The 15669-nt window shown below is 54.6% G+C and overlaps 1 protein-coding gene across 1 annotated transcript in view; it reads right to left on the bottom strand.

The window, feature by feature from the left end:
- Positions 1–12048, bottom strand: part of OAZ2 (ornithine decarboxylase antizyme 2) — a 67492-nt gene extending 55444 nt beyond the window's left edge. Inside the window, 1 exon segment of the mRNA XM_057542383.1 lies at positions 11628–12048. Coding sequence (XP_057398366.1) covers positions 11628–11714 — 87 coding nt within the window. The 5' untranslated portion in view covers positions 11715–12048.
- Positions 12049–15669: the final 3621 nt, after the last annotated feature.

The following is a 15669-nucleotide window of genomic DNA, read 5'->3' as shown; positions in this document are numbered from 1 at the left end:
CTAGAACCCGTGCTCTGCAGCAAGAGAAGCCACCGCAATGAGAAGCCCACACACCGCAACGAAGAGTAGCCCCTGCTCACCGCAACTAGAGAAAGCCCGCACGCAGCAACAAAGACCCAACACAGCCATAAATAAATAAATACATACATACATACACACATACTGATGAGGGAACTGAGGCTCAGAATAGGAAGGTGACAAGGCAATCTAATGGCACGGTCGGGATACTTAGGGATGGCAGGGACAGAGACATGCAGTTACTTCTGCAAGGCCTGGCCAACAAGTCCTGTGTCCCAGGCCAGCACTGGCAACCACTCTTCCCATGCCACTTGCTGGTGCCAGCCTCACAGCAATAGGGTGCAACATTCAGCGGAGAGGTTGGGTGCAGACAAGGATTCAGGGACCGACCACCATTCATGCCAAGACGGAAAGATCAACCAAAGATCCCACCGCCTATTCCACAAGTTTACTACAAAAATTCAACATGAAAATATTTTAAGGTACTTGGAGGAAGCATAAGGGGTGGCTCACACAATCCCAGGCTGCTAGAAGGAACCAAACTTGTTTACCTAGGCCCTTCTTCCATACACTCACTCTTTCTCCAAAAGCATCCACACAACCCAAGAGAATATCTCCCTCCTGCCCTGAAACATTGAAAGCAACCACGGTCCTGTTAAAATGGTCATCTTCATGGCAAGTACCAGCAGACTGTGCTGGACCACAGCCATGTCCCTGGCACAGATGGAAGGCAAGTTTGGAACAGGCTGGAGAAGGTACTGGGGAGAGGTGGAAAAAGGATAGGGAATCCTTTGGAATTCCCTGGCAGTCCAGTGGTTAGGACTTGACGCTTTCACTGCCATGGGCCTGGGTTCAATCCCTGGTCGGGGAACAAAGATCCCACAAGCTCCGCAGCCAAAAAAAAAAAAGGATGGGGAATCCTTAGAGGCCAGTAAAAGAAGACACATGTTGAAGAACCCACTGGAAGCACCGAATTCAACATGGACAAGAAACTTGGCCAGAGAGGTGTCCCCATACAGGACATCGCAGACATGGTGTGTAGCCTTCATGATGGTCAGGAGCAGACTTGGCCTCGCTGGAGGTCCCAGCCAGTGCCAGGCCTGCCTAGGGCAACAAACTGGCCTTCAGCACAACGGTGTCCCTGGACGGCAAAGCTTGGGGACTCCCGAGGCTACTCGTCCCTCAAGCAAGGCCTGCTGCCTATCCTTCCTGGGGGGTGCTGGGAACAAGAGGGTGGGAGAGTCCAGCCCCTTCTAGGAAGTCCACACCACAGGCTATCACTGGTGGGCAGACTTCCTGGGGTTGGCTAGGTATTTGCTGTGTGATCGTGGGCCCTTTCCCTCCAGCTACTGCTGGATCTCGAGTGCCTGGGGCTCCCAACGACCTCTTGCCCGCTCCTCCCTCCTCCACGGGAGGCCACCCATCTCATTCCGAGTGCTCCGGGGAGGGGCAGAGAAGGGCACCGGAAGTGGTGGCCCCCATCCTCAGCCTTATTCTTGAGGCCCCTGGGGAGGGAACGCCCCCTTCAAGGAGCCTCTCCAGCACCTTCTGTAATCCCAGCACGACAGAGGACCCGGGCCCCCAGGTGGTGCAGCCCTTTCCCTCAGTAAAGGTGAACACTGCAGCCCTCCCCAGCCCAGAGGGAAGACAACTTTTTAGAGAGAAGTAGGAAGAAGGGGCTCTGACAAACTCATTCCTGTTTGTGTGTCAGTAATGATCTTCCTTCAGACAAACCAACCAACAGTTGTTTACAGATCTTCAGAAAAAATGAAAGTAAACAGAAGCCTCCAGGAGCAAGGTGACAGTGATACCCAAGGCATCAGCCTAATAGCAGAAAGTCAGGCTTCTGCCTAAAAGGCTTCGAGGCAGGACTCGACCTCTTTCCATCAGCCCAGGTGGACATCTCTCTCAGCCTGGACACCCGCACAGGCACACCTGTCGTTCCAGTGCCCCCAGGCCAAGGCCAGCTCCCTCAACAGTGGCTGCTTAGAGGCCTCTGTCCCCCCCTGGGCACACACGGGGCCCAGCTCACACGGGGGCCCTGCAGAAGTCAAGGGAAGGGAGCTGTGAGGGGAGGCGGGGCAGGGGGTGTTCCCCCCAGAGGAAAGCCTCCGTGTGGGACAGGACTGGGGTACGGGGTCCGAGGGGCCACACCACGAGGCCCTCTCTCCCTAGTGGGGGGACGCCACACTCAGTCAGCCCAGGCTGGGACCTGGCCACACTCCACCTTCCTACCGAGAATGGAACACTCAACTTCTCAGGTAAGGGTGGCAGCAGGATATTGTGGCTGAGAGGATGGGCGCCGTAAATACCAGTTTTTATTAGAGACGGAAGGGATAAACACTGCTGTCAAAAACAGTCTTATGTCCATGGATATTAAACCCCCTACCCTTTAACTCCAAAGGACAACCACAGCCTCCTTCCAAACCCCAGCCCTGTATCCTCCAAGACAGCACCCTGGACTTGGACTCCAGGGACCTCCCGTCTGGGGCACAAAGGATGCTGAGGTAGGAAAACATCAGGGCCATCCCCACCCTTCCCCCACCCCCAAATGAATCCCAGCGGTCCACCAGAAACACTCCCCACTAGAAGACAACTCCTGCCTTCTAGGTGAATCTCTGCCTCACAAGGCTAAGAAACTTGACTCTGGGCAATAGAAACATCATACCAAAGAGATAAAAATGATATTTGAAAATTGATTCTTTGTGGCAATCCAACATCTCTGAAGTTAGAATTCAGTCTGGAAAGAGAACTGTTTCAACCAACCACTTCATCAAAATGTTCAAGTAACTCGCTTGCTTTGAACCCTGCCTCTGCTCCGCTTAGCATGGGGAGCCCTGCTGGTGTCATCTGGATGGAAAACACCCCTTACAAAAGTGGGTGGGGGAGGAGGGAAATCCAAACAGGGAAAAACAAGCCTCTCATAAGCCCATCCCACATCCTTCCCCAACTCCCAGCCCTCTCCAGCAACCGAAATGCAGAATATCTGAGCTGGAAGAAACCTTATTTTTAGCCGAGGTCCAGTGAGTTGCTCAAAGTCACCGAGCATATCAGAAGCAGCCCCAGTGTCCCCAGGTGCCCAGCTCACAAAAGTCAATGCTCTTTTTTTTTTTTTTTTTTTTTTTTAAAGGATTTTCTTATTTATTTATTTATTTATTTATTTATTTTTGGCTGTGTTGGGTCCTCGGTTCGTGCGAGGGCTTTCTCCAGTTGCGGCAAGCGGGGGCCACTCTTCATCGCGGTGCGGGGACCGCTCTTCATCGCGGTGCGCGGGCCTTTCTCCATCGCGGCCCCTCCCGTCGCGGGGCACAGGCTCCAGACGCGCAGGCTCAGCAATTGTGGCTCACGGGCCCAGCCGCTCCGCGGCATGTGGGATCTTCCCAGACCAGGGCTCGAACCCGTGTCCCCTGCATTAGCAGGCAGACTCCCAACCACTGCGCCACCAGGGAAGCCCAGTCAATGCTCTTTTGCAGACCTTGATCTCACACCACCAACCCACTCAGAGCCCAGTGGGAGTCAGCCTTTGGTGCCCAGAACAAGTGACCTTCAGCTTCTGAGCTAAGAGGGCAGCAACAGTCCTTAGCAGAAGGTTGACCGGGGGTGCATGGGGTTCCACTGGATGATCCCATGGCTAGTCCTAAACAGTTAGTTATAGGGAAGTCAAAGGGAAGACTGACAGACTGCCAACTCCCAGAGCAGCCTTGTGCAGCGGGGAACGGGTTGGGGTAGAGCAGGGCCCCTCACAGCCCCTGGAAGCCCTGAGTCCAAACAGAAGCCCAAGCCACCCCATCTCAGTGTCTCACTACCGCCCCACCAGCCAGATCATGGGAGTTTACGAGCTGCAGCCTGCATTATATAAAGCTTGCAGCTTTCCTGCTGTAATGATACGGAAGGTCCTTTTTAAACTTGTACCAGCCATCATCACGCCCAGTTCGGCTCTGGCTTCTGCAAGGGGAAAAGGGTCATTGAGAACCAAGACACAGGACTCAGGCTCAGCCTCCTGCTCAGACAACAGACCAGACATAGAAACAAAAGAAAAAGAGCCTCAAAGCAATTGTCAAGGAGCCCGATTGAAGTCCCAGCCCTGCCACCAGCCAGGCAAGTGGCTTCATGGCCTTCACCACTGCCTCAGCAATAAAGAGGAGGGGTGGACTCGCCTCAGGGCCCTTCACACTCTGACCTTCCAAGAAACCAGGGAAGTGGGAGAACGTGATGGAGTCTCAGTAATGCTCGGGCACCGTCCTCCATGGGCTCAGAGCTCCAGTGCTTTCGTTTTGCCCACAAGATGGCAAAGAAAGCAGTAAAGAAGGGGCAGAGGTTGAGAGGGTGAGAAAGCAGGATGTCAGAAGCCAGGCCCTTGGGATTTGAGAGGAGTCTCTCTGCTGGGGCAATACGGGAGCTGCCAAACAGAAACCTCAGAGCAAGTCACTGTACCTCTGCAGAGATCTCAGCGGCCTGGCCTTTTTCTTCTGTATACATATGTAGGGGGCGGGGTGAGCATTGGGTTCTGCCTGGGTCCTGTGCTTAGGCTTGGCACTGGCAGGTCACTCTTACGCCTCCCGGGGGAAAGAAGTCCCTCTCAGTGGGGCCACTTGACGAGAGGTGGATGGAATGTGGTGACATGGCCCGCAGACCCAGGACTTATAAGGGCTGAACAAGGACACAGGGAAAAAGAGCAAGCAGATACAGCCAGACAGTACAGCAAGCAGATACAAACACACATGCTCCCAGAACGCCAGCACCTCCTGTTTCCTCCAAGGAGCTCTGGGCTGCTCAGCTCCCAGGCTAGGACAGCGCCCAGCTTCCTTCCAAGCAGTGCCCACCTAGGACACCGCCAACATCAACACGGTCTGACCTGGTGGGGAGAAGTCCAGGTTTAGGGGCTGTTCCACGGTGTTTTGCCTGCCCCTGCTAATTCCAGCCCCAAATCACATGTATCTGGGCTTGGCTCTAAGGCCCCACGCTGGGCAGCACTTTGTCGTTTCCACTTCTTTCACACCTACCATCGGAGTGTGAGCCTGCCAGGCCTCCGAGGTAACAGGCAGAGTGGTACAGGCCCATTTTACAGTTGAGGAAACCAGCTCAGGAGTTAGGTGCCTGGCCAGCCACTGGCAGAGCTGGGGGTCAAGTCCAAGTTGCCTGGGAAGTTGAGGCTCTTCCTTTAGGGCCTGCAATGTGCCCTAGAGCTCCACCTGTGTGTGTGTGTGGGGCGGGGGGGGGGGGGGGGGGGGCGGGGGGAGGAACTAAGCTGGATTAAATAAGGCTTCGGACCTTATACTCCAAGCTACTTCTACCCCCAGGAAGGGAAGGCTTCACATCTTGGGAACACACCTGGTCAAAACCTGCTGCAAACTCTGCGCTACACCTCATTAGGGAACCCAACCAAATAGCGTGACCTGTGCTATGCAGACTCCTTGCGACTAGGCTGGCTGGAGGCAGGGTGGGGGTGGGGTGGGTGGCCTGCTTTCCACTTGGTTCCAGACAGAGCCAGGGGACAAGGCTTTCAGAGGCAACTCAGAAAGACAGGCTCAAGCTGGGACAAAGTGAGAGAGTGTCATGGACATATATACACTACCAACTGTAAAACAGACAGCTAGTGGGAAGCAACTGCATAGCACAGGGAGATCAGCTCGGAGCTTTGTGACCACCCAGAGGGCTGGGATAGGGAGGGTGGGAGGGAGACGCAAGAGAGAGGGGATATGGGGATATATGTAAATGTATAGCTGATCCACTTTGTTACACAGCAGAAACTAACACACCACTGTGAAGCAATTATACTCCAATAAAGATGTTAAAAAAAACAAAAAAAAGAAAGACAGGCCCACAGGGTCTCCAGCATGGAGCTTCTGGGCAAGGCTCCCTTCCCTCCTGTGCCATCAGCCTCCCCTGTCCCTCCTACTGCTGTGTGGTCAGCCAATGCCAATCTATTGCCTGACCCTTGTGGCTGGCAAAGGTTGCAGTTGTCGCCACTGCTATATGCTACCCCATAGATTCAAGGCGTTGTCCTAGGGGAATCCCACGCACTTCCCCTAGCTCCGAAATCAATACCTCCAACCCTTAAACCATGTGATGTTAATCCAGTGTGAACACACGGCACCGTGCACGTGAACACAAAGCACCAAGCACGCCACACCTGTGCACCACCTGACTGAGGCAGATGAAGTCTGACGAGAGATGTTTCCCAAAGGGACACTCCTGTTGGGAGAGGGTCTCTGTTCAGGGATGGAAACTACTTCTAGGACCTAGATTCTGGTTTGGAGCTCCCCTGTCACCAAGACCCCACAGAAGGACCCCTCCATCCCAAGTTGTGCCCGCATATGGCTACAATTACACATAAGAACAGGGACCAGTCTGGGTGGAAGCTCTTCACAGCCTTGATCGCAACAAAGGTTCCCCAAACTGGTCTCAGGTCCTATTCCAGTAATTTCTCCTGATCTCTCCCAGTTAAAGCCCAAAACTCACTTGGGAAGGGGTGGGTTGGCTAACCACAAAAAGGAGGTAGGGACTCCAGACACTCATACCATGGGCTCGTCCAGGTCAGACCCTGCCCTTTCTCCCTGAGGGTCCTAGGCCTGTTCAGAACTATACAGATGGCCTTAATGACTTATGACAACCAAGAGCCTTTCCTCAGTCGGCTGTAAATGACTGAAGGCCATGACAGATGGGCCAAGGCAGACCCTCCCACTACACCCAGCTCCTGCTATATTCTGGAGGTGCCTGGCATGGATGGATCCACCAATGGACTCTTCAGGAATGGAGAACCCAACGATCTTGCCACCTGTCTAGCCTTGGTACACCTCACAGGTAATCTTATTCTTTCCATCCAAGGACGGAATAGGGAAAAGAGCAGAAAGCAAGGAGGCCGTGCTGGTCCCTGGGCAGGTAGTAGACGGGGTTCGGCAAAGGGAGCTTCATGGGTTGTCTGCAGTTCCCACCTCACAGCAGCATGGTTTCTGAAGTATGGGAGATGGGCTCTGCCCCACTGCCTCACAGCTTTGCCTGGGGCGTGAGGACCCCTCTGAGGCAGCCATGGTCAGGGGACGGTAGAGGAACTGACAAGGCATCAAATGTTGCTGCTACCCAAAATCAATGGCTGAGCAGAGGCTGGAGGCCACCAGGTGCTGCCAGAACCTAGCACTCTAGCTCAGCTCTGGGTAACCAGAGGTGGGTGGCCCTGGACCAGGAGCTTAGCCCTCAGGGCAGGTGGGAGGACTCCTCTCCTCTACCTCTCAGGACTGTCTGGAGAACCAGTGGGATAAATGGGTGGAGAGCATGAAAGCAGAGCAAAGCATCCCACAGTTCATGTGTTGCCTCTAGTTACAGTACTCGCCAGACTCCTCCCCCAGCCCCACCCCAGAGATGGAGATGAGAAATCAGAATGTTCAAACATTGAATGATATTTAGAAGTTGGTTCTTACTGGGGCAAACTATCCAGGCTGCCCACTTACAGGGAAGGAGGAGATAAGGAGACCCAAGAGAATGGCCCCCCAAAACGACAGGCAGTCACTTTAGAATAAGTACCATTTTTTTAGTTAAGATGCCCAAAGCAACAGGGAATCAAGGGTGGGGGTGGGGTGTGAAGGCAGTCAGCCCCAGCCCAGGCTACAAGGGGGATGTACTGTCTGTAGAGAATTCACTTGTTCTGGTTTTTATCACCACGCAATAACAATTCTAAACATTATCTGTGATAAAATGCTCCTCATGCAGGGGCTGACAGCTCCCACCACCCAGTCTTGGGATGCCACCAACCCAAAGAGAACTAGCCTGGAGCCAGTCCCTGAGCTTCTACTTGGGACCCTGTCATCACCTAAAGCTCAGCCCTAAAAAACTTGAGTTGCAGATCCTCTCCCCTCCCCACCACCAAGTCTCATCCAAACCCCCAATATAAAACAGAACAGCGGGTATAGTATGTTGTTAAGAGCAAACTCTGGGTCCAAATCCCAACCTACTCAATTACTAGCTACATGAAAGCTAGTTAACCTCTCTGTGTCTCAGTTTCCTCACTTATAAAATAGTAATAAGTACTTCACAGTGCTGTTGTGGAAGTTAAATGAGTTAAAACAGTAAAGTGCTCAAAACAATGCCTGGTACAAAGACTATGTATGGGTTTACTACGCATGGTACAGCCTTACCATTAGGTTATCTGAGCAGAGAAGACACATCCACAACAACCCCCAGGGAGGAGGGGAGTCTGATCTACCAGAATCTGCCTGGATCTACCTACTTGGGTCCTGTTTCCAGGTAAAAGCCCAGAAGCATAGATGCCTCCCTCCCCTTATACCAAAAAAAAGTCTGCAGACAGAGCACCAAGATGTCCCAGATTCTGTCAAATATTTTTGATGGCAGAGAAAAGAAAAGGGGCAGTGCCCAAGTCACACACTGGACCCTGAAATTCCTTCACTCATTTGAGTGCTAACCTTGGCCATCCTGCCAGGGTCCAGGGACCTAGCTGGATCCTCAGAGACCCCTAGAGGACACATGATGGACCCTGGGGTACCAGACGTGCAAGAAGCGATCTTGGCCCAGCTTTGGTGGATGCAGTGGACAGGCAAAGATGGGGATGGAGGGCAGTGAGGGGCCAAGACGCTAAGGTCAAGCTGTAGCTCCCTTAGCTACCGTTAATCCCTGCCTTTCTATAGCTTACTATTAGGTTGGCATAAAACTTCTTTAACTCTTAGAAACTTGAACCGCACTCCCCACCCCAAGATTCCAAACACCACCCTCCTCTCAGGGGGCCCCCAACAAGTCATTACTGTAACTTAATACTGCCTTGTGTTAAAATATGTCTCCATTTTCAAAATAAAATATGCTTTCAAACCACATACACCCTTCCCCAGAAACACTGTAACTCTCCAGCCATCTCTCAAGAATCACTAAGACAGGAGATGCTTGAATCTGGGATTGGGCAACACCAGAGGCAAGCCTGCCCTGAACAGGGCTCGTGTGCTGTACTGCCTCACCTTCTGGAGCTCAGGCACCAGCCAAGACACACCTCGGGGTGGGGGTATGGCCTCTAGATTGAAAGGGACACGTAGCTCTTCCCCTTAATTCCTCGCTGCCCTCCTTAGCTTTCAAAGGGTTAAAGGGTTAGAAGTTTCCAAAGTTTCTAACACACCTTCTTCTCAAGTAGCAGAAAAATGCCAATTTCCTCCCAAGCCTGCATGATCTCAGGCTGTTCATAACGTGGCCTCCAATATTACTGCAACATAGCAAATTCCTGGTAGTCACCCAAACAAGCCATGTGGTTCCACAATCCACCCCCCACTTTTATACATGCTATTCCCTCTCCTTGGTACGCTTTTTCCATCCCTACAGGTCTAACTACCTCCTACTCAGCCACATCTCAGGGACAGCTGACCTCTAACTTCTTCCTTGGCTTCCTAGGTTTGCTTTAGCTAATCTCCAAGAGGCAGCCTGGGTCAACCGTGAGAGTAAACCACCACTGCTAATGCGGATTTCCCCAATGGTGGCTCTTGGGGGTTGCAGAACTGCCTACCTAGGGGGCATCTAAGCTAAAGAGAATAAGTCTAGTTCCTGCTCAAACCACCAATCCAAGGTGAAACCCTGGCTGAAGAGCTCTTGGCCCACTGTTCAGAAAGCTAATGAGGAGAAGCGGCCGATTCTTGTGCTTACCTGACCAGAGCAGATGCTGGGCTCCAAGAGATCACTGGGGCCCTTAGTCTTAGACCTCTGTTAAACAGGAGCCCATGCTCCCCACCCTCCCCAGCACCAGTTGCACTGAATTCCCTGAAGCACTACAGGGCTGTAGCCCACCTCTGCCCACAAGGAGGGAGAGCAGGGATTCCACTTCTCGATGATTCTGCCCTCTCTCTTAAAAAGCTACTTAGAAAAAAGTGACCAATACCTCAAACGATTCCTCCAAGACTTTAGACTGGCCACGTGGTTCACCCTTCCCACTTCAAAGGGGTGGGTCTGAGGGTCTCTTCAGTGAGTTAAGTCCCTGCTGAAGTCAACCCTCTAGCAGAAGTGGTTCCGGGTCCTTGCCCAGCTTCACAGGAGAGGGCTTCCCTCCCTCAATTTCAGCAGAGACCACACACACACTAGCAACCCTGTCAGCCTCCCCCAACTCTCAGGGGAGATTCTGAACAACCAGGAAGAGTCAGGATGGGGTCCCCAAAGCCAAGGGCCTGTCAGCATCAAGGTCCAAGAAGGACAAGGACTTTAGGAGCCAAAAGAACCCCAGCCCACTAGAGCCCACACCACACTCGTGGACATACGTCAGGCCTTCCTTCGCCACTCTTAAGAGTGAAGGGTTGTAGATTCCTCCTTTCCTTCCCCACAAAAAGCGGGATCTAGACCTAGATTCTCAAGCTGTCATGCCATTGGTGGACTGGGGCTGGCAGCAGGCCTCTGAATTGCTAAGAGTGGGAACTGGCAGTGTGACCCTCCCACCATCCCTCCCACAGTGAGGAGCCCAGCCCAGCCGTGGGCCAGTGCCGCCATTCTGCACCAAACCTATAGCACGGCGGGCGGGCACCCGCCACTGGATAGGAGGGAGGCAGCAACGCCAGCCCCCATCAGGGGCTCTGCGGTTTCTCCCCCAGACCAAGGGGAAGGGAGCTCAGGGTGGATAACTGGCCCTTGGTTTCCTGGGCAAGAGCATGCCAGGGCGCGGCAGGAAGGGTCTAGGGTCTCTTGGCCCTAGAGTGACACAGCAGAGGCCCCTTCAGAGACAGAGCTGCGAAGGCTGCCCCCTTTCCACACCAGTTTTTGTCTCTGCGGGCCGAGCTTCTGGTCTCCATTCACTGATAGCCTTAAGGCTATATCCACCATCCCACTCCACCCCCACACATACCCTCCCGGATTTTGCCACATCCAATTAACCACCCAGCTGTTGGTGATTGCACGAAGCCGCCCCTGACTCCCTCCTCTTAGCACATGGCCGGTGGACATTCCTAGCAGAATCCCACTAGGGCCAGCTTTGGGGTCCTGGCTTGGCTGCCAGGGCAAAACCTGAGAGACGAGAACTGGGAACTGAGTGTCTTTAGGCATCTCCTTCCCAACTCAGTCAGCTGACATCTTTGCCAAAGCCCAAGCTCTGGGGCCGTGAAGAAAGCCGTCTACCCCCATGACTACAACTCTAGCGAACCAAGGTAGCGCGCGGCCGGCCCAGGCCTCCAAGGTCACGGGAAGGGGTCAGGGCGGAAAGTGCAAGGGAGTGTGGGTGCCGCCCGCCCGCCGTGCTAATCCCGCTCAGTTCCTCCCAAACGAGGCGGGAGTCCCGGCCACGCGGGAGGAGCGCCACGGAAGAGGGCAGCGAGCGGGGCGGAGAGTGGAGAACGAAGGACGCGCGGGCAGCAGGCGTGGGGCGGACACGGCGCAGCTCGCCCACCTCGGGACGCACTGACGGCCGCCGGCGCACTGCCGGCCCCGAGCCTGGGAGGGCGGGGAGACAATGCCCGCCCGGCGGGGTAGTCCAGGCCGCACGCCCCCGCCCGCCGGACACGGGCTGCTCCTCCCCGGCCGAAGGGCAACGGCGGAAAGGCGCCGGGAGCGATTGCCAGATCGCGCGCGGGGCCCCGCGCGCCCCGTCCCCCGCCCACCTCCGCGTGTACTTCACCCAACAAGTCCCGGGGGCGCAGACCCACCTCCTCCTCCAGGGTGCCGCTGGAGCCCGAGCCCGTGCCGGTGCCCGTGCTGGTGCCGTGCTCGCCGTCCGGCTTCAGGTTGCTCATGGTGCGGGGGGTGGGGTGGGGGTGGCTAGGGGAAGGGAACGCGGAGGGCTAGCGCGGCGCCCGGCCCCGGCGAGGAGGTGGGAAGGGGCGAGGTGAGCGGTGCGCCCCGGGGGTGAGGGGCTAGGTGGCGGTGGGGAGCGCGCGGGGCGGTGAGAGGGGCAGCCGCAGCGTCGGGCTGGGGTCACATCAAGTTTGGCGGGTGCAGGAGGCGGGGAGGGGGTGCGGCGGGGGAGGCACTGGGAACCGGAGCCGAGCCGGAGCGGCCGCCGCCTCCGCCTTTTCACTGCGACCGGCGAGTGCGCCCGCGGCGGCGGCGGCGGCGGCGGCGGGGGGCGGGCGCCGGGGGAGGGGGCGGGCGCCGGGCGGCGGCGGGGGGCGGGGGCCGGAACCGGCCTCAGCTGGGGCCCGGCCAGCCCCCCTCCCCCTCCCTCTCCGCGGTCTCCGGGGGAACGCGCAGCCAATCCCCGCCGCCCGCTGCGGGCTCGCCCCGGCCCGGGCCGCGGCGCGCCAGTCTCCGGCGGGGCTTTTCCCTTCTCTCCCTCGTCCTTTCTCTCCCTCTCTCTTTCCCTTCTCCACGGAGAGTTTTTAAACTTTGATGAACTCACCCAGCGAACTTTCTTAAAGGGGCCGCGCACACCGCGCCGTCCCAGCCCGCCGGAGGTGGGACTGGGTGCCGAGCACCCCGCGCTCCCTCGTCCCTCATCATCCCCACCCCGGCGGCCCCACGCGAGGGGGCGCCCGAAGCGGGACTCCTGGGTGGTCGGCTTCAGGAAGGAGTCTCCCCTTTGTACTTTGATCTGGGGTTATAGGGTGTCCGGCGCAATTTCACCCCCAAATCCAGCCATCCAGTCCCCGTCCACCCTCTGCTTCCTCCCTCCCAGCGTAGGGCTGTTGGGGGCTCGGTTCTGGGGTTGATGGCCGAGGCGAGCCAGACATTGGGCTTCGGCCTCGGCTGGGCGCCGTTTGCTGCGTGACCTTGAGGAAATCACTTCCCCTCTCTGGCCTCAGGCTTTCAGCCCAGAGGGTGGGACTTAGATCTTAAATTCCCCTGGGCGGGGAGACGAGTCTTGGGGATCCAAATGGTTATTAGCCCCTTGAGGCGGGTGGGGGGGTGCACCTCGAATGACCGAGAAGGTTTCATTCGTGCCCTCCACCCCCAGCTTCTGGGGTCCTCTCCTCCCTCGGCTTAAACACACACACACACACACGCCCCTTTTCCCCTCCTCCTCTTCAGAGCCCGAGGTTTGGGCGGGGCTGTGGTGACTCCCCTCCGCGGGTCTCAAGGGCGTGGTCCCGTGTTGGGTTTTCCTCAGACTTTTGAAAACCCGCGCCGACTGGGACCGGCCCCTGACGCCACCTTGTAAAAGCCCGCGCCCACGTCGGGTCGTGCTTAAAGCGCGGCAGCTCTGAGCCCCGCGGAGCTGCTCGAGGACTGGGCTCCTCCCCAGCGCCCCGGTCCCCGCCCTCGAGCCCTGGGGCATCCTGGCCAGAGACTTTGTCGGGACTGGGAAAGACACTGCCAAGAGGTGAGGGGAGTCCTGCGGGACCCCGCCCAGAACCAGGCGTCTCCGGGTGTGATCTGTCACCTTGCTCCTGGTTCCTGTTCTGACTTTCCCTGCCAAACCTGGTAGTGGCACCTGGATTTTAAGGTTGGAAGCGACGCACAGCGTCGGTGGAGTGAGATAAGCTAGGTTTGCAGTCATGAACCAGTTAGGATCCCATACCTTGGACAAGTGACTCAACCCTTCAGAGCCCCAGTGTGCCTACCTCTAAATGGAGTCGGCACTACCCTACAGGAGTATGGAGTATGGAAGTATACACTGTTCCTGTGACTAAGTCTCCCCGATTATAATCTTTCCTAACCTGCCATTTCACAGATGAGTAAATTGAGGTCTATAGGTAAGCAATATCTTTTCCAATGACATTCATCTAGTAAATAATTGTTGAGCAACCAGTGTGTGCTGTGGCAAGGCCAGGAACACCCTGGCTTCCCACTACCTCCATTGCCAACACTCTGTTCAGGCCCTAATATGAGGGAAACTGCTTCCTATAGGAATTGGGCATTGCCGTGAATGATGGTGCTTCACTTTACCCAGAGCTTTCTAGGTACTTCTCGCCTCTGGCACCTCCAGATAGAGCCAACCTGTGAACCCCCAGATATCCTGACCATCCTGCACAGGCCTCTGTCCTGTCTGGCTCTTTTCCCCACCCCTTCTCCCTTCCCCTAGTATAGATATTCCCATTAGGTGTGTCTCCAACTTTGGCCGAGCAATGTTCTTCCTCCTTTACCTCCTCCTCCTGACCCTCCCCCCCATATCAATCCAAATCCTCCCTTCCCTCAAGATTCTCCTTCAGTCCTACTTGTTCCAAGAGGAGTAGCCTGGCCCATTTTCAAAACTCCGGTATCCTCTAGAAGTTAGTTTGAATTTTTCAAAGAGGAAGGACTTCTCATCTTGTCCTTCAGGTCTACATTTTATAGATGAGGAAGCTGAGTCCCAAAGAGGTGACAAATAGGGACTTCCCTGGTGGTCCAGTGGCTAAGACTCCACACTCCCAGTGCAGGTGGCCTGCGTTTGATCCCTGGTCAGGGAACTAGATCCCACATGCCGCAACTAAGAGTTCATATGCCGCAACTTAAAAAAAAAAAGATCCCGCATGTCACAATGAGACCTCGTGCAGATAAATAAATACATAAATAAAGTGCTTTAAAAAAAAAAGTGGTGACAAATAATGCAGGGTCCACAGTTGACTCCCATCACTGTATTTTTCCGTACATGAAGCTGGTATTTATTGCTATTCTGATGATATAGCAATTCATGCTTATTGTTGAATATTTGGAAGATTATAAAATAGTTTAGAAAATAATCTACCATGTAGAGAGCAAGATTATTAATATTTCCTCCTAGTCTTTTTTTTTTTTTGTAGTACTTTCTTTTTTTTTTTTACGGTTTATTTAATTAATTTATTTATTTTATTGGCTGCGTTGGGTCTTCCATTGCTGTGCGCTGGCTTTCTCTAGTTACAGTGAGCGGGGGCTACTCTTCGTTGCGGTGCGAGGGCTGTTCATTGCAGTGGCTTCTCTTGTTGCGGAGCACAGGCTCTAAGCACGCAGGCTGCAGTAGTTGTGGCTCACGGGCTCAAGAGCGCAGGCTCAGTAGTTGTGGCGCACGGGCTTAGTTGTTACGTGGCATGTGGGATCTTCCTGGACCAGGGCTAGAACTCGTGTCCCCTGCATTGGCAGGCGGATTCTTAACCACTGCGCCACCGGGGAAGCCCCCTCCTAGTCTTTTTGTCTGTGCATATTTTAAAAAACAAAATTGCCAAACAGTTTAAATAGTCCTTTTTTTTTTCTTAAATCGATCATGAACATTTCTTCTTAAGTTCTCGAGTCATAAATTTTAACGATTGCCTAACCCCCATTAGATCTGCCATAATTCAACTTATCTCTTATTGTTAGGCATTTGCATTACTTTTTCTTATTTGCCTTCATAAGAAACACCTTATATAAGGATGCTTAATGCCTCGGAAAGCTTCCTATATGTGACCAGCCCTAAGCACTTTGAAGGCAGCAGCTGTCTTATTCCTTCCTGTACTTTTTTTTTTTTTTTTTTTCCTTTTTCCTGGCTGCACCATGTGGCTTGTGGGATCTTAGTTCCTCAACCAGGGATTGAACCCGTGCCCTCGGCAGTGAAAGCGCAGAATCCTAACCACTGGACTGCCCGACTGACCTAGTAACCCAGCCTCTAGCAGCCTCTTCAGTGTCTCCCCCTACCCCCAGAGTCAGGCTCCATGTCACCTCTGAGCTTCTCACATATCTGTTCCCTTTGCCTGGAACCGCCCCCTTCCCAGACACCCACTCCCTTTCCAGAATGCTCTCAGAGTACCTTCTCTATGTTCTCTTGAGCCTGGAAATATCTTGTCTTGAAGTCTCAGCTACCAGATAGGAAAATCTCTG

This window comes from Balaenoptera acutorostrata, chromosome 3, assembly GCF_949987535.1.
Source record: "Balaenoptera acutorostrata chromosome 3, mBalAcu1.1, whole genome shotgun sequence".
Lineage (NCBI taxonomy): Eukaryota > Metazoa > Chordata > Mammalia > Artiodactyla > Balaenopteridae > Balaenoptera > Balaenoptera acutorostrata.
The sequence above is the reverse complement of the archived record's forward strand: the minus strand, read 5'-3'. Positions and strand labels throughout refer to the sequence as shown.